This window comes from Mya arenaria, chromosome 11 (assembly GCF_026914265.1).
Source record: "Mya arenaria isolate MELC-2E11 chromosome 11, ASM2691426v1".
Taxonomy (NCBI): Eukaryota; Metazoa; Mollusca; class Bivalvia; order Myida; family Myidae; genus Mya; species Mya arenaria.
Window position 1 is genome coordinate 67251013 of NC_069132.1, and position 20002 is coordinate 67271014.

Sequence of the window (20002 nt, forward strand, 5' to 3'; positions counted from 1 at the left end):
GTCCAGCCAATGGAACTGTCTGATGTGTAAGATAAAAATATTCATAATGGGTATATTACACGGAAAACAAGGGTACGCATGTGATAAAAGTATTTATTGACGCACTGGTACAGTACATTTTATACTATAATATTAATTTAACGTGTATAGATATCACGACACTGGTGTCCCTTTTTATGTAGATTTCCACTTATAATAAACTTGCTTACACTACATTCTCGCAATGTTTATCATGTTTAAACAAATGGGCAGTTTTCACTTAAGCGTGTATTGAAAAACAATAACAGGCCAGAAAAGTATCATGTCTTTGTCAACTATTAGTCAATAAATCAAAACGGTGACAATCATTTGGCAGTTTTTTGAAGTATGAGTTCTGAACATTTAAAAATGACCAGGTGGGTTAAGGGTTAAAGTAACTTAAATTCACACTTGTAACGCGCCAGTTAAAAACAGTTTAACTTTTAAGTTTATTTAGATATCATTGTTTTTAACTTCTATGTAATAATGAGCTATATGCGTATATTTCTATCTTAGGCCAATGCGCGTAATCAGCTAGTAAACAAAGACGCATGCATTTGTAAAATGTACAAATGCTGAGTATTAACGTCAAGTTTTGTTGATTTTCGCAATTAAAAGGTGTGCATGAATAAGTATAAATCATGTGTGTCCGGTACGGATGGAAAAACGCCCCCACGGACACTCGGCGTAGAAAGAAACTGATATTATTTTCGACTAATTCAACTTCATTTCTAGCTTATATAGTTGTAAGTAACTTACCTGAGCTTGTTTGAGAAGAAAGTAACATTCTGATATGAATCACTCTCGGTTCGTTTCCTGGGTAGAAACCAGTTCTTTATTTAGAGGCTTTAGCTATTACCATGGTGGGAATCGAATACCTAGGGTACCAAAATACCCTTGGTATGGGTCTTACACAAAATCAAATCTCTTTAAACTTGATAGTACAACATGTACGTGTGTAGACGATGAGCAAGGCTAAAAAGTCCGAAATAATTCAGGTATGCTATTTTAAACATAAATAAGAAATAAACTGTAAAAGGATATGACCATTTAATAATGCATACGTCACATTTACACTCCAATGTAGTATATATATCATGAATACGTCTTACATGCATGCATATGCGTAAAGTATATTCAAGTATAGTATATGAATATATCAATAGTTCTCACAGGCATTATATTGAGAGTACACGTTTATACATTAATAATAATGATATAACCATTCAATTATTCACACGCTACATAATACAATAATACAATGAAATCTTAAGGGATGCGCTCGTTAGTCAAAAATATAAACCATGTTGAGAGGCTCTAGGCTAGTGCCCAAACAATACCGAAATAGCGACCCAAACGTACTAAACACATACACACGTATACACACCACAAACATACGCATACACAAAATAGCTTAACTGACAAATAATATTATTACCGCCTTAGAACGGTTAGTTACACACGAGTTCGCTGGAACATGATTCTACTAAGAGCTTAAACTAGTTTATAATTATGGCCATAATCTTAAACTTGTACAAATTTCTATTAATAATGACAAATAAAAACTTACTAGGATACATTAAATTTTAAAGATGACCTTTACATTTAAACTGAAAAAACGCACTTAATGCTCGACTCACTTTACTAATATACTCTTAATGCTGTAAAATTGTCAAAGGTATTTTTGATACCAAAGGCTTTGAGATGACCACCCGAATATAATGCATGACGCAGCTATAACCATAATTTTCTACAATTCAGAAGTTTTAGCGAAAATCTCCATTATAAAGATTTTATGACCGAAACATCAGTTGTCAAGGACGGACGAGATAATCGTTTTGTTTTATTTTATCACTTGCTCGTTTGTTATTGCCTTTTGGTGTTTGTCTGATCGTCCATTGTTGATTTGTGTTGCAGACCGTTGGGTTATATTAAAGTTTCTGTCATCTGCACAAACGTTTTCTTTGACATATTCTGTTTGACTCATTTATAGGGAAGACTGTACAGTTTGATGATCTATTTCATTATCAAGCAGTTCACATTTATCAATAGCAATAGCATGAATATAATCCACTTGAAATTGTCCTAAATCACCAAATATGTCCTCTCCCTCGTTGCAATATTTAGCAGCTTGCATTTGCCTGTTTTCGGCCTTGTTTGTTTGGCAATGTGTTTCAAGGTCAAACACATCGTTCCTGCCCGCAAGTTCAATGCTGGTATTAGATTTTATGTCGCTACGTTTGGGATTTACTCCGCTCGTACTGTCTGACTTACACCCGTGATCAAGATCACCATTTTATTGTATGACTTTCCGCCCCGTTTCTTCAGTACTGTCAAGATCATCTTTGTCTTCAGACTTTGCTACGCTCCGTCGTGAATTATTTTCGTCCGTAAATTCTTTTAAATGCATGATTTCGATATCGGTGTCATTTGTGACGTTGATTTCGTCATAGTTATCTGGTAAGTTTTGCTCACAGATGTCATGATAATAATCAATGGTTTCTATAATAAAAATAAAACAATAACCTGGTAACCGCATCATGGACACGCATACATTTATTTATTGTTTATTTTTTTTATAAATATTCCTTTATATTACAGAAAGCCGTCTTTACGGCAACAAAGAAGCAATCTAGTATGTATAAATCTCCGGTATCGTAACAACGTGAACGTACTAAGATTTAGATATTTGCGAGCATTAGGCGAACACATTTTTTTTTATTATGCTTAAAGCTAAACCGGATAAAATTGGACAATTGATGAACATGAATTTGTACCTTCGTTGATGTCTGTATACACATTAAAGCTTTGCCGTCTCCGAGACCCGGATGATAGTTGCGTTAGTGGAACGCCATCTGGAAATACTCGGCCTGGTTCCATGCGATCATTTTGCTGATGGATAAACCTGCATATATAAACAATAGGAAGTATGTTTGCAACTTTATAGCATAATTATACAACCTATTTCATATTGTGTAAGAAGGTATGATCAACCAATGATGAGGCATTAATTAAAAACACATGATTTGCAATATGATGTCGCTTAACTTATTCCAGGTTGTAATACCAAAAAATATAGCAATTTGATATTTATCTATTTTAACCAACACCAAATATATACCTAGTGTTTTAACGAGATGCAAACGTAAAAAAGTGTTATTATCTTGCAGTAGCAGAATATACTGTTACATATCTAAAGGATGCTACCAATTACTATTTTAGATTACGTTCGTATATTCCATAATACATATATTGACACAAACATGTATTCGCTACTTCAATACCATGGACACCTACCCTTTTCGAGCCAATAAGAAGCAGACACTCCCGACAACAATGACAACCACAGTGAGAATAGCTGATATGACTATCATAGGTGTCTTGAAGGAGCTGACATTATCTTTCTCGGTCGATTCAGTAGTCGTCGTTTGCAAACTGCTCACATCTAAAAAATATAATACAAAAGTGGGTTATCATGAGTTAGAAATGGCTTGGCAAGCGAAAAAACCAGCCCTAAAAATGAACAGACCACACTTTCTTGAATAATCTTTAAATATCCGAATGATTCTATTTGAAAGCGTTTTTAGTGCAGAAAAAAAGAAGAAATACCATTATAATACAACAAAACATATTTGTTTTGCCTGTAAAGATTGAACAATATATAATTAAAGTCAGATGATTTAAACTAAAGAGCAAATATACAAAATGTTATGTATGTACGATTTATTTTCGGTCATTTGTTTTACACAGTAGTATTAAGTAAGCAAATACCTGTCAATATCGAATGGGATCATCGGCAATCAAAATTTAATACTAAGGTTATGGTCGGTTTCACTGAGTACCTTATATCTGACAGATTTGAATATTTCCTTTTAAATTAACATTGTTATAATAATAAAATAAATGTTGATGCACTTCGATAACGTAACTTGATCAAATCAGTTTTAGCTAAACTAGTATACATGTATTTGACATTTTCACCATTTATCTTACCTCCACAGAATCTACCACTCCATCCATGAGTACAGCCGTTTATACATTCCCCGGTGGATGAATTACACCGGTTTCCATGTTCGTCACCTTGACAATTGGCACTGCATTTAGAACTGCACTTTTTGTCCCAATAATCGCTTTCACATCCTATCAGACATACACCGTCTATATCGCACGGGACAACCGAGGAAAGACTTTTGCAGTTACTACATGTTTCGTTACAATGGCTTCCATAAGTAAGATAACAGCCGTGCAAGCATTTGCCACTTTGTCTGTCACATTGCGGAAACCCGTTTCTTTGGCGACATCCTTGGCCACATCTTAGCGAACAACTTTCTAAATATGTTCGTGTACAGTCCTTACATATTCCACTTGAGCTATCACATATCCCCTTCAAACATTCGTTTGAACAACTTTTCTCGCAAAACTCGCCAAAGTAACCAGGCTTACAGTCCTTACAAATTCCACTTGAGCTATTACATATCCCATTCAAACATTCTTCTGAACAACTTTTCTCGCAAAACTCGCCAAAGTAACCAGGCTTACAGTCCTTACAAATTCCACTTGAGCTATTACATATCCCATTCAAACATTCTTCTGAACAATTCTTTTCGCAGTACTTGCCAAAGTAACCAGGGTTACAGTTCTTACATATTCCACTTGATGTATTACATGTCCCATTCAAACATCCTACTGGGCAAGTTTTGTCGCAGTACTTGCCATAATAACCTGTTTTACAGTCCTTACAAATTCCACTTAAGCTATAACATATCCCATTCAAACATTCGTTCGAACAACTTTTCTCGCAAAACTTGCCAAATACACCAAGTGCACATTCCTGACATATCCCACTTGAGCTATAACATGTCCCATTCAAACATTCTTCTGTGCAAGTTTTATCGCATTTTTTGCCATAGTAACTAGGTGCACAGTTTGTACAAATTCCACTTTGTATATTACAGATCCTGTTCAAACATTTTTCTGGACATATTTTCTCGCAGTATTTGCCAAAATAACCGGGTTTGCATCGATTAAAGCAGCCTTCGCTTAAGGACCAATTCGATTCACACTGCTGTTTGAGAGCTGTAAACGAAAAGAGTTCTGCAATATTCTTATTAATCAAAGAGAATAAAGAATCACTGTGTAAAAATTTAATTTATAAACGTAAATTTTATCAATGATTTTTAAGTGAATTTAATATTTCTGTAATTCAAATAAGCATTTGTAAGCGAAATAAACTAGAGCTTTCACATGACTTTTTCTACTGGGCTTGTTCTTGAAGTGTCAAAAATGGTTGGCCTGGGACAACGATATACCTGCACTATTACCAATCATCAACAATGTATCAGAACAATACTTCTTAGTTCGCTGCCCCAACTCCAATAAAACTAATGATGTTAAAGGGCAAATACTAGGCAATACTTTGAGTAAGGTTTTAATGGGTACCAAATACCAAGGTGTCAAAGTGATTCCTTTAAAACAGTGAAAGCAGTCTACGCCAAAATAGCCCATATGGTAGCATGCATATTCAATGGCACATAATATTCTGGTAATGTGTAACAAGTATCAGAGTGATACGTCTAAATTTGTTGTAGTTCCCTCCACAAAGTTTACTCAACGGTATGAATACTCCTGTATTGTATTGTCCCTTTCAATGTTTTAAGGTGATTTTATAACGTTAAATTTCTCGGTCAACTTTTTTGTGTTATCTTTAATGCGAACATACCGTTATTTAGCTAAAAAATATTTCAAAGAAGTTTTTTGTGTTATCTTTAATGCGAACATACCGTTATTTAGCTAAAAAATATTTCAAAGAAGTTTGGACATTATATCATACGTTAGTTTGAATTATTCTGCAGTTGATACCATTTTTGAATGACATATAAGGTTACTAGTTTTAAACATTTTAAATAATTATACCATCTTAAGAACTGATGTAGGTTAATTATGAAAAGGCTCTTTTGGAATGAAACGAACACATTTATTAAATGCACGGCATCCCATCTGTTGTGAAAATGTTAATCACACAAAGCATTTTCCACGCCTATTGTCAGGCTACATCAAATATTTCTGTATAACCATACTTTGTTGTATGTAAATATAGTCCAGTAGTATACTGTAGCCGGATTCATCACGACTGCCGTTTCAACCCCTTGCTCAGAGTGATACCTTTCGACTTCCCTCATGAAGCAACAACCGTACTTGTAGACTAGACGTAAATTATTGGCTCCAATGTATTTAAATTATTCAAATGCTGACATGACACCATTTATTATCAGCCAAGAACCTATTTTAAATCAGAAAATGAACCATGTTCAAGAACATATTCTTCATTTCCAATTACTTATAACCATATAGTGGGCGTAACCATTCAATTACTACCGTGAGGATATATTTCAACGCCAGACTTGTCGAGTATAATCTAAAAAAATACGTTAGTTAAATGTCTGAATATTTCTAATCAAACACTTTCAGTAATGTTTGTTCATAGGTATGCAAAAAGCTACAGAAACATGCTCAGTAACAAAATGTTTAAACATAAACCCGGTTTAGTGGCAATTTGCAAACGCCAAAGACATAGAACACAAAAGCACAAACAAGAAACATAGACCAGCACAAAACTCTACAAACAGCACAGTGCATAAATACTATATATATATATATATATATAAAAATAATAATAGTTTATCAAGGATTGTTAGTACCGCATTGGAACGGTCAGTAAAATGTAAATTTACTGGGGGTTAAAACCAGTTTATGTGCACAAACCTCACTCTTTTCCAACAAACCTTAATAAAGATAAAACGCAAAAGGTAAATCCTATCAAAGTATGCATTAACTTTTTCAACTTTATACTACTGAGCTTGTTTCTGTAGTTTTTCGCATAAATATTTTTAAAAGTTTGAAATTTTATATTTTATCTTCAAAGAAGGAGGAATGGTTATTCCCGCTTACATTACATAATTCTTATTAATATTAGACAAAAAATATCATTTAAAAACTAAATTATGTTTCTCTAAATAATTTATAATACTTATAAATTAATATTAGTATATGGCCTATGAATAAACCGTTCATGTTTGGACAAAGAGCAATTTTCATCGTCAGAACTTATTTACCTTTCTAAAAACATTAATTGGTATTTCCATAACTCAGGTCTATATTTCAATACTGAACTGTAAATAGATGGGTCAGAATAAATCAATATTGACTTATTTAAGAAATATTACACACCACTGAGGGTCATATGACATTATAAGAACAAGCCAGTCAGCCTCCGAAAGTGTATATGGACCGAGGCGCTAGCCGAGGTCCATTCACTTTCGGGGACTAACTGGCGGGTCGTTATAATGCAATATGGCCGGAACTGGTCTGTCATGTTTCTTATATTATACCGAATACGTATTTATCACTTTTTAATTTTAAAGTGCCTTTAATGCGTTTTATTGATCAAATTAGTAATGTTTACTTGCGAAAACAAACTCGTTCTGGAAATTACAAGCAGCACTCACCAGTTTTATGACGCCAGAGGTCCATATTGTATGACGTTAGCGGTCCATATTATTTTTTGCGAGGTCCGGACCGGCAAAAAACATGATATGGACCGCTCACGTCATAAAAACTGTATTTTTATTAAAATGAATTGATATACGACCAATCAACTTTATATACACAAAGAAGGGACACTTTTATGTAAGGTATAATATAAATATATTGTGTATTATTGATTTATCCAAGATATACAACTGCATACAGCCAGAACAATATATGTTTTCTCTGTTTTTTTAAATATCTTCTTCAACTGCAAACTGAGCAACATCCTCATCGGTGGTGCAATAATTGTCATGCACTGATTTAAAGTTTCCATCAACAGTTTCTTAAACTAATTTAACTTTATTGCGTTCAAAGTTAACAGGATCATTGATTCTAATATTCTTAAAATATCAATTTCTGCCTACATTTTTACCTTTAAACAGTGTTCAAAATAGATTTAAATTATATTAGACAGCTGTAACAGCTGAAACTTAAAAGTCAAGAACACGCGTTTAGGCCACAACAAATTGATCATTTGTTCTACGGATTTTGCAAAAAAAGTAGGAGCGAGCGAGCGAAAAAAACTTTTTTTTTAATTTAAGGCAAATCAGAGGCGAACGCAAAGCGAAAAATTAGAAAAATATGTTTATTTCTTGGCAAATTTATCATACTTTTATGTCAAAAATGCTTTTAAATTGCAAACAAAGGTTCTCAGTTAAAAATGAAAGGTTTTGATTGTATCACGTTAAAATCTGTCTCAATATTTAACAAATGGCAGTAAGATCCAGTGCTTAACTTTCATTGCAACAGAAAATTTTAAACGTGGATTGGGTCAGGTCTTAGTTTGATTTAGGAAATGACACTATGGATTGAATTGCGGGACAATATAATTGAAGCAGTATCAAACAAATCTGCAAATGTGGCACCGGTCATTATATTAAGTGCAAGTGGTGGAATAAAGATGTTTCCGTTTCAAAACCTCCCCCTGACCACGAACATATGGTTTATAGGTCCGTGCTTTGAATAAGAATAACATGACGGCCTCCATAGCGTCAATGCCCGTAAAAATCAGGCCACTTTAATAACAGGCCACATTACAGTTTACTACTATTCGATCAAAGAAAATAAGTTGATAAGATCAAAGAATTGAGAAAATTAAAACACTCATTTTACTTATAAAAGGTTTTATTTTTAGATTTTACTGATGTTATTTCTATACTGTATGTGTAAATACAGAAAGTTTCTAAAACATTTACAAGTCCTACTTATTTGTCTGTTTATAACAATTATGAGAATATGAAAACTAAGAAATGCATTTTAGAATTAAAAGAATAACTCACGAAAACGTGTTCAATGTTTGTAAGTCATGTGTCCGTGTATTTTAATAAAAGTTTTGCATTCAAAATCTGATTTAGTTATTATTTAACTCAAAATGTTGAGTGTACAAAACAAAGAATTACTTAAAACACACATACATTATTATTGCCTTCGACGCTGTTGTTGTTTACTCTATTGACTATGACACTGATTTACACTTAAAATGTGTATTTTTACATTACGAAAACTGAAAGTAAATAGAAAACCGATACCGGAAATAAATAACAAGGGTGCGTCCTTCAAAATATTCCCGACAAAACAACAACAACTGACAACAAATATCAGCTGTTTTGCGATTACCCGGAACTGATTTTGTCCTGACACGAGGAAAGGATGCTCGCGAAAAATGTACAACATGGAAATACTTTCAAAAAAGGCGAATCGACGTTGCAGGTTTAGATTCTAAGTAAAGAAAATCCAGAAAATGGAGGAAATTCAATAGTAAACAAAAAGTATATGCGCAGCAAAATGGTATGTTCGGGCGCAATATTTTTTTTTCTCTTTTTTTTCGTGTATAGGTCCGACGACCAAATGATTAATTTGTTGTGGCTTAAGACTTAAGAAATTATGGTTTACAATGCTGCATATTTCTATATAAAAATTCAAAAAGTTATAATACATTAAATTGTCATAAAGCAGTTATTTGTTTAGTAGCTGTGAAATATTGTTCACAGCTTTACAATTATACATTAACTTTTTATATCATACATCATATTTCTTTTACATAAAATAGCTTGAGGTGATTCAACGGTTATAAATAAGTATCATTCTACAAAACAAAAACAAAACAAAAATACACTCTCTTTCAGTAGCGAAGTTTATTCATTTATATCACTCGGAACTCATCTGTCATTTTCTATCGAAAACAACCTCGGATGTATTTGGACGATTTACAATGTCAGAACTTTTTATAATAACTATGCTGTAAATAGATCGCGTAGAAATTTCAATCCAGCAATTAAACTTCATTGCATTACTCATCGGAATCGTAATCATTTATGCAATAATACTCTTCATTGGCAATCAATTAAAAAAGTATTAATATCTAACAGTGCAATTTATTAACACAATATTTAACTTTAACAAACTTCTTCTACTGATGTACCGGTATACATCCGAGGTTGTTTTCGATAGAAAATGGCCGAGGTATTCCGAATATCATTCATATAACACTAATTACATGTAGGTACCAAAAATATTAACACAAGGGTAAAATATATTTACTAATAGTTATGTTTTGTTTTTATTGTGTTTGATTATGGATTATGTGGCTACATTTAGAATAACGTATATCTTAGTTTATTACACATATAGGTGAATAAATACGACGTAAATATATTACATTAAACTCCGAATATACCGTCGTAAAAACAGTTATTCCTGTAATAATTTATTAGAATAGTATACTTTATAATTTATAACAGATCTAGAAGTGGCATTTGTCTTGCTTAATATAAGGTAACGATGTGCATTACATTATTATTATCATTATCATCTAATAATAGTTGGTCGACAGAAATGACTTACTGCATGCACGAGAAGACTCATCTACACCAAACTGGCAATCATTTTCTCCGTCGCATACTTTGTTTTTAGGGATGCACCAATGCTTAATCCCACATAAAACCCCGCCTATCCGAAGGCAATCATCTTTGTCTGTAAAAAAGAGGAAATATGCAGCATCTTTTGGCACAAGTGTACGAAACCAATGGTATGTGTTGAATTAGGAATTCACTCATCATCATTAAGTATAAAAGAGTTAAATGGTCTTAAAATCAAATAAGAGTAGGCGTATTTTTTGCGACCAATACACACAATATACACCGTCTCCAATACAAGTATAAAATATTATATTTATATTTTATGAACAACATATGCCTTGCTTATTATATTTAAATGTATTTACTATGTACACTGTATCATAATTATCGTTTTAAACAACTAAGCGATAGTCGAAAGAGATGACTTACAGCATAAATGGTGTTCCTCATTATCACTGTAAGCACAGTGATAAGCACTGTCACATACCCTATCTATACTGATCCGTTTAAGATAACCTCTTTACCTCGTAGAATATGTGCGATCGTTAAACAGACATTTTGTCGCAATAACATATATAATATATACACTTCGACAAATTTATAATTGGCCTCTCAGTTTTTATCCTATCTTAGGAATAGCAATCGGATAAAAAATCAAATAACCAATACAAGTTTAATAGAAACAATTTTAATATGTAAAACATAACTTAATTGAAATTGATCACGGGAACAAACTAAACAGAGATGGTTAACATGGACACCCTTATAACAAGGACTGAAAGATCAAATCACGCTGTATTTGATTTCGCTACAATACTTTGTATGTACACCTGCTGCGGCATTTACAAGGAACCTTGTCCGCATCGATAAATGTATCTGTGAAGAATCTTTTGTGGAATGGCCGCCACCCTCATCAGATAAATACCACGCGTGAGCTCCCTAAGATTTGGTTGTAGTGGCTAAGCTCCAAAAGGTCGCACACGTGCTCAATTTGATGTCAATCCGGGTCTTTTGTAGGCTATTGTAGTGATCGCACGTTGTTTACTGCATACATTACTTGTGTGTTTCTAACCACGAGACAAGGTGTATTATCCTGTGTCAACATCATACCGCGATATGAGGTAGAAGAACCGGTTGAATGATGGCATTTTTTATGCCTCGTCACGTTCATATGTCCTTGAATGGGTACAATTGGAGATTTCGTGTGTATGGAAACTCCAGCCCACAACATGATGAAATCATCCTGAAGTTATCCCATTCAACCAGACGGTTTTCATTGTTCCGCTCACCCGAGGGCGATTCACGCGAGCATGTCAGTTATTCCCGCGTAGTGTAATGCGTGTCCCGTCAACAAATAAAATATTGGCACGGTCCGCCCTTGTTAATTGCAAATATCGCCTGACCAACAATAATCTTGCACTAGTGTACCTTGAGATAAGAATCGGAACCCGCATGGGATGACGGCACCGCAAGACGATGGCCCTCAGGTGATTGCGCAATGTCTTTGGGTCGATTGCGCGGTTGTGTATGTCCACTATTCCGTGCCGTCGTCGCTGCCGTGGTAAAACGACCCTGTAGGTGTTCATTGGCACTATAAATGTCCTGGAGGGGAGATGTCACTCGTTTTTTTGTGTGATTGGTTAGTCCAATATTACACAGGTTGACCACACGTGTTATCTTTTGCAACCGTTTTTACTAAAATAAGAATCAGTTATAGATTGATAAAAATGCATGTTTTGTCAGTATTGGCAATTAAGAACAAATAATAAAATATATTGCACTTTTTATAAGCTTTTTACATACCTGTCTGATAAAGCTGCCGGCACGAATGTTTCCGACGGCTTGAGCGCGTTCTGCCATACTCATTTTCGCCATTTGTTTCGTAAAAGACAATCCACAAAGAAAATATCAAAGTACCTAGGCTGTTTTCGAATCTACCGTTCCGCATGGATGATTTTGTACACGAGTACATGTTTTCTTTCTGTACAGCGATTAATTGATGTGTACAATACAAACATAACCAAACTTAAGATTTATTAATTAGATATGTAGCAAAATATCCTCTTTGATGTGGTGGCCAATTAGAAATTCGTCGAAGTGTATATAGTTGTTATAGTAAGTACAAAATCTTATTGCACATACGCACTTCTATAACAATATTATGTATAGCATTTGTCTAGCTTAAAATAATTGAATTAGTTTTCAATACTCACTGCATTATTATTAGTGTTAAAATAATAATATGAAGACTATAGGGAAACGCAAATAATAGATATTGTTATTTTGAATCTGTGGTAACTTGTTCGTCACAAAAGAGAAACAAGAGATGGCATTCTCATTTGGCATATGCCCCTACATCTGATGCTCAATATGCGTATTTTTAAGATAAGCAGCAACTGATAAATGAAAAGTCAATTTTTTAATTAAATGCTATGATTATTTACTATGCTGTATCGTATTGATAGCCTGATATCCATTATTCTCTTTGTGGTATAACTGTGAAACCGTGACATAGACCTTTGACCTACTCACCTCAACATAAAAAAGATTATTTTATTTGTCGCGATCAACCTACCTACATACTTTGAGGTGTCCTAATTAAAATGTTTTTTATCTATTCTTCGTAAACCGTTTTCATCTAAATGTCACCGCGACCTAGGAAATTAACCTTCTGAACTCATAATCAAAGAAACAATCTGTTGCTCAGGACCAACGTTCTAACAATGTTGAGGTACTTTAATCAAAGCATTCTTGAGCTATTCATCGAAACCCGTGTTAAGCGCAATGTCAACACGATCATGATCTTTGACCTACTGACCTTAAAATCGGCGTCGTCTTCTGCGACTGAGGTTACTGGACAAGAATTATTCAGCTTTTGGTGGAAAGCAATGAGGTGGAATGGAATCAGTTTTGATTGTGACCAAAACAATTAACTTTGGACCGGCTGTTCAAAAAGGATCCAATGAATGAAATTGTATTAACCGTATGAGAGGTAGACACAAATATAAGGTATTAACATGTAGACTAAAATCGTTCTTAAACGGCACATGTTAACTGATTAAAATACGTTCTCTTACGATAACCACCATTGTTTTGAAAATAAAACCTTAATCTATTTTAAAAGACTGATTGTTAATGCTCTTATTCATAATACATTCCAGAACAATGTGTCTTAAACCTTGTATTTAGATTGAAAGTCATCCGTTGGAAAATCCGGCATAAGTTTGCGTCACAATAACTAGAAAATAAATAGCGTTAAAGTAAAATGTAAGTTGCACTTAACTTTTAAATTCCTTCACCGAACCATACAAAAATACTTGGCAATATCACACTCAAAAGTGATAATGTACACAACGTTTTAACTATAAATGTTGTTGTCTCAAATACTTTAAACGACAGATTGCTAAAACAGGTTCCCGACCAATTTTATGAAGGGTTTTTAATTTTAAAGAAGGTTTCTTTGTATTGCTATTTATTAGGAAGCTATGTCTTTAAATTTGTCAAAAACTCAGTTCGAAAACAACCGTTTTTATTCACGTGGCTCTGTTTTCAATAAGTAACATTTCAGGAGTTCATGATACTAATGCTTTTATTCATCATGTTAATTAACGAACATGGTTAATCAATTATCCGATATGCTGGATTAAACAATAAAAATCGATATATTCCATTTTAAAAATTGGATAGAAACATAAAAAAATCTAAAATGTTTGCTTTAATAATTGAATGAAGAACATGTCCACATCTCGCAAAACTGATCAAATGGTCATTAAGGGTTTCGATAATAATCATTATTATTAAAGCGCTGACAACACCGCAAGGAACAGTTAAAAGTGCTTAGCATAATTATGTCAAGAACCATAAAAACGTATTAAGCATCAGGAGGAAATACAATCCTATGCGGAAAAAATGGGACGACATTTTGCAGCCGTCGAAAAAATATGGCATAGTAAATGCTACCATTGCAACTTCCTATACGTGTTTATGTTAAATACACATCTTAGACCAATGATAATTTTTTTCGTTTTTTTGCTAAGGCAACCTACCTTTTTCTAAAAAAACAACTTCGTACCTATACATTAGGCCAACAAAAGGGATAATTGCTTCCTTAAAAGTTCCCTCCCCTTGATAAATAAACCTTATAATCCAAATTAGCCGACTTTTAATTATATCCGCAAATATATCCTCTTTTGCAGAAGTCAATGTGTTCATATCCACATGCTCACCCAGAAATGCAGCAAGATAAGTAAGTTGATGAATTCTTCATACAAAGATAATGCCATTTTTATTTGACAGTTTTTTTTTAATTTATGCAGCATTATATCAACATATTGCATTAAAAGTGTTTTATATAGAGACAGATGCGTAAAGAAAATAAAGTAATGCAGACATCATTCATGTTATGCAAGATGAATACAATCAAGAAGAGGGTTTGTTTGGAAGTACCTGTACTATATATATTTCAAGTATTAACATAAATTTATTAGTCTCAGGTTTGATAAGCAATTGTCCTTGACAAGAATACTAATTGCAACACTTTTAACATATTACGAAACTTATAATATCAGATATTTAATAGTATGTTTATCATTCACATAATATATACGCTTATCAGAACTTGAGAGATTCATAAACTTATTACTTATAAATTTCATTCCTTATTAAATTTGAAAAATAAGCAAAGAATAAACCCGATACAGGGCTTACACAAATTTGAAAGGTAAGCAAAGAAAACACCCGATGTGATATACAGGGCTTACACTTAAATGACAACAAGGTTTGTCCCTGTACTTTTTATCGTAGTAGTAAAATTGTCATTATTGCTACATTAAAACATCGGTAATGCGTTCAACCCGATATGACTTTATCATTATAACATTGTGAGAAGTCCCGGAATTAATAAAATCAACAAAGTTATAGTTATACATGGAATCTACCTGAGGAGTTCACTGTATGCAATATCCAGGGAAGATACGCCTGAAACAAACGAAAAATAATTTTAGTGTGATAAACATGAAGCAATCCAATCCCTCTAATGTAAATGCCAGACTCTCGTCTTTGTTAAGTATACACTCATTTTTTTAGTAGCATACCAGTAGATTTTAAAACAAAACCGTCATTGTTCGAGTACTGTACAATTTTGGTAAATTACGGAAAAATGGAGTAAATATATAATTTCAGTACATTTACACTTTGTTCTTGTAAGCCAAAAATTATATCGATGATTCAATAATTCATTACATAAAAGGTATTTAGCTTAAAATTAATATTAATTATAATTATCTAGATAATATATCTTCGAATGTCTATCTGCAAATGTTAACACAGATAATTTGAGACCAGTATTTTCTCACATGGTATGATGGTTTATCCAATCAAACAATTGGAATTCAATTGTATGGTTAAAACTATTTTTATATTTATTAGTGAAGCTAAGCCAGTCGTTTATCTTAGCAATCGCTGAATTAGAAGAATGTTTTATTTAAGCATTATCACAAGATAAAAAGTTGATCAATTAGTTCATTTTTGGCCAGTGCATATAGTTATATAATAATAATGATATAAAAACCTAGGAATATAGTTTGCATGTTGATTCCAATCCCCAATTAAGGACACACTAAAAAATGGCATTCATTTCATTTACATGCATATTGCATTTAATACATTTGCGGTCATCTCGGCGTATATGTCTACATCTTACTTCTTAAATGTTAAGTTTGTCCTAACCTAGTAAGTAATACCCTGAACTTATTGTTTTAAAACAAAAAAATATATATTTCAATCGCATAATATTTTTCAAAATCATCATATGTAATTTTGTCATTTGTGCACCATTGTTGTTAGTAACGTTCAAAACAAATTAAACATTTTTATCTGTAGGTTTGTAACATTCGTACATGTAAATCCATATGTAAGGTCAAATCAACATTCAACATCTGTGATTAACTATGATCCACTTGACCAAACATGCAATCCATATGTGCGTCTTTTCATAAGCTTAAAGTTTATAACACTGGAAGTTATTCTCACGTTCCTAAGCAGTTACTATTTTTCTATCGTTTGTAAAAACGATATTGACCATGAACAAACCAACCTAAACAGTAAACCTGAACTTTTATTACGATTATATCTTTAGTTATACAATAAAATCCCCGTTTTTGCTTTGAGTAACGGCTGCCTTGACTATAACTCTGACCCCAAAATCAACCCAAATACAAATCTTTACATAAGTTACCTACACACTTGTGTACAATTAATATACGTCAATAATTACCAATCTTTTGAGCGAATTCTTCTTTTAGAACCAGCTACCTTGACCCTACTGGTCCCTATTGAAATCCTTATATAGGCGAGATTATTCTAAATAATGTAGACTTGATGTGGTGAAGGTCAAGGTCAAGTTATCAAAAAGGCAAATAGTCAAAGAGAAATATGTTCACTATCTGTTGAATGAATTTTATAATGTATACCATCATCCAATTAAAGATTCAAATAATTAAATACATACATTACTCATTGTCAATTGTCAGGCGCCTGGTGATTTCAAATAGTCCAGCGTATATCCAAACATTAGTATTCACTTTTCTAAACATTTGTACCATTACTTAAGTAGGATCCTCCTTCATAAATCAGAATTTACAGTTAAGAGTTGACTCATAGTTCTGTGTTAAGGCTTTTCAGATTGCTGTCAAAATGTATGTTACGAAGCTATAAGCAATTTTAATATTGATTTATTTATTGAATTATAAATCAAGCATGCAGATTGTATTATCTTTTATAAAAAAGACACTTTATCTTTATTTGTGAGTATAATTATATTTGTCTGTAAAACTTTGTTATTGTTCATAAAAATGTGATCCCATCTGTTATTTTCAATTATCAATGGCTTGCAGTATGACCTCCAAATGTAATCTATCCTTTTGCACAAAAATGGAGTATCTATATTCAACCAGACCAAATGATATAATAGTCTAATGAATGAAACTTACAAAGCAAACAATCTGTATCCATGCCATCGTGACGAATGAATTTTAACTGGTCCTGTCAGGCTTAAAAGTATTGTATTTTAACTTTATTAAAGAAATTTGGAACGCGCAGATCGAACTCCATATACAATAAGAGCTGGTTACAGCAATCGGCTTAATATGACAATGAAACAATTGCAGTTAAAGGATGCTCTTACTTAGCATTTGCGTCCTTGTTTCAGTCGCAGTTTATAAGGAAAATTCTGATGTTCTGACTTAAATAATTATTTACGGAGTGGATGGAGAGTGTAATAAGTACAATATCATTTACATTTTACTGATCGTTCCAATGCGGTACCTAACACCCCTTGATAAACATACCTAGAGTTTTATGCGTTGTGTTGTTTGTGGAGTTTGGTGCTGTTGTTCCATGTTTCGTGTTTGTGATTTTTTGTTTTTGTGTTATATATCTTTGGGGTTTTCCCTGTGCCGTTAAACGGGGGTTATGTTTAATATTTTGGCTACTGAGCTTGTTTCTGTAGTTTTCCACACAAATATCTGTAGACGCTATTACAATTTCTATATTCAATACATTTTTTTTGAAAACAATAGGAGAAGACTATCAGTATGCATGTACAAATAATTGGTTATGCGAAAATGCATGCTCATCGGTTAGATGATGATACTTAGTCTTAGTTCAATACAATACCAAAGTTATTTTGTCACAGGATGAATCATAAAGTGCACTCTTCCGAGGTTCAAAATAAATATATGAGCCACAAGATCAATGCGTTTGAACAATATAAGATCTGGTCACCAAGCAAGATAATTAATTGTATTACAATTCATGCATGTCTCGATTGGTGTTGACTTTCGCTATGCTACTTTCGTTTGACCGATTATGCATCCTCGTTCTAAAATAGCAGTCCACATATTCTTAACTGGTTAACATATGCCTAAAATACTAGATACAATAATCTTTATTAAATGTCTGGTATAATATGAAAACAAAAAATATATGCGAAGGAAGATATTTTCCGACATGAATAATATACATACAAAATTAATATTAATTATAATTATCTAGATAATATATCTTCGAATGTCTATCTGCAAATGTTAACACAGATAATTTGAGACCAGTATTTTCTCACATGGTATGATGGTTTATCCAATCAAACAATTGGAATTCAATTGTATGGTTAAAACTATTTTTATATTTATTAGTGAAGCTAAGCCAGTCGTTTATCTTAGCAATCGCTGAATTAGAAGAATGTTTTATTTAAGCATTATCACAAGATAAAAAGTTGATCAATTAGTTCATATTTGGCCAGTGCATATAGTTATATAATAATAATGATATAAAAACCTAGGAATATAGTTTGCATGTTGATTCCAATCCCCAATTAAGGACACACTAAAAAATGGCATTCATTTCATTTACATGCATATTGCATTTAATACATTTGCGGTCATCTCGGCGTATATGTCTACATCTTACTTCTTAAATGTTAAGTTTGTCCTAACCTAGTAAGTAATACCCTGAACTTATTGTTTTAAAACAAAAAAATATATATTTCAATCGCATAATATTTTTCAAAATCATCATATGTAATTTTGTCATTTGTGCACCATTGTTGTTAGTAACGTTCAAAACAAATTAAACATTTTTATCTGTAGGTTTGTAACATTCGTACATGTAAATCCATATGTAAGGTCAAATCAACATTCAACATCTATGATTAACTATGATCCACTTGACCAAACATGCAATCCATATGTGCGTCTTTTCATAAGCTTAAAGTTTATACACTGGAAGTTATTCTCACGTTCCTAAGCAGTTACTATTTTTCTATCTTTTGTAAAAGCGATATTGACCATGAACAAACAAACCTAAACAGTAAACCTGAACTTTACATCGATTATATCTTTAGTTATACAATAAAATCCCCGTTTTTGCTTTGAGTAACGGCTGCCTTGACTATAACTCTTCTGACCCCAAAATCAACCCAAATACAAATCTTTACATAAGTTACCTACACACTTGTGTACAATTAATATACGTCAATAATTACCTTTAATAATCTTATAAAATCTAATAATAATCTTTTGAGCGAATTCTTCTTTTAGAACCAGCTACCTTGACCCTACTGGTCCCTATTGAAATCCTTATATAGGCGAGATTATTCTAAATAATGTAGACTTGATGTGGTGAAGGTCAAGGTCAAGTTATCAAAAAGGCAAATAGTCAAAGAGAAATATGTTCACTATCTGTTGAATGAATTTTATAATGTATACCATCATCCAATTAAAGATTCAAATAATTAAATACATACATTACTCATTGTCAATTGTCAGGCGCCTGGTGATTTCAAATAGTCCAGCGTATATCCAAACATTAGTATTCACTTTTCTAAACATTTGTACCATTACTTAAGTAGGATCCTTCTTCATAAATCAGAATTTACAATTAAGAGTTGACTCATAGTTCTGTGTTAAGGCTTTTCAGATTGCTGTCAAAATGTATGTTACGAAGCTATAAGCAATTTTAATATTGATTTATTTATTGAATTA

General features: G+C 32.7%; 1 protein-coding gene across 1 annotated transcript; it reads right to left on the reverse strand.

Moving 5' to 3' along the window:
- Positions 1-1089: 1089 nt before the first annotated feature.
- Positions 1090-17588, reverse strand: LOC128208713 (multiple epidermal growth factor-like domains protein 6). The gene is made up of 7 exons (XM_052912262.1): positions 17453-17588; positions 15401-15440; positions 10450-10578; positions 4012-5094; positions 3316-3463; positions 2796-2923; positions 1090-2520 (listed from the first exon to the last, which is right to left on the reverse strand). The coding sequence occupies exons 1-7, from the start codon at positions 17477-17479 to the stop codon at positions 2315-2317; spliced, it is 1761 nt and encodes a 586-aa protein (XP_052768222.1). The 5' UTR covers positions 17480-17588; the 3' UTR covers positions 1090-2314.
- Between the last annotated feature and the right edge of the window lie 2414 nt (positions 17589-20002).

Coding starts and splice junctions, on each gene's coding strand:
- LOC128208713 (XM_052912262.1), bottom strand. CDS start 17,479: ATGGCATGGATACAGATTGTTTGCTTT. Junction 15,441..17,452: donor GGATACAGATTGTTTGCTTT/GTAAGTTTCATT, acceptor CGTTTGTTTCAG/GCGTATCTTCCCTGGATATT. Junction 3,464..4,011: donor GAGTGGTAGATTCTGTGGAG/GTAAGATAAATG, acceptor TATATTTTTTAG/ATGTGAGCAGTTTGCAAACG.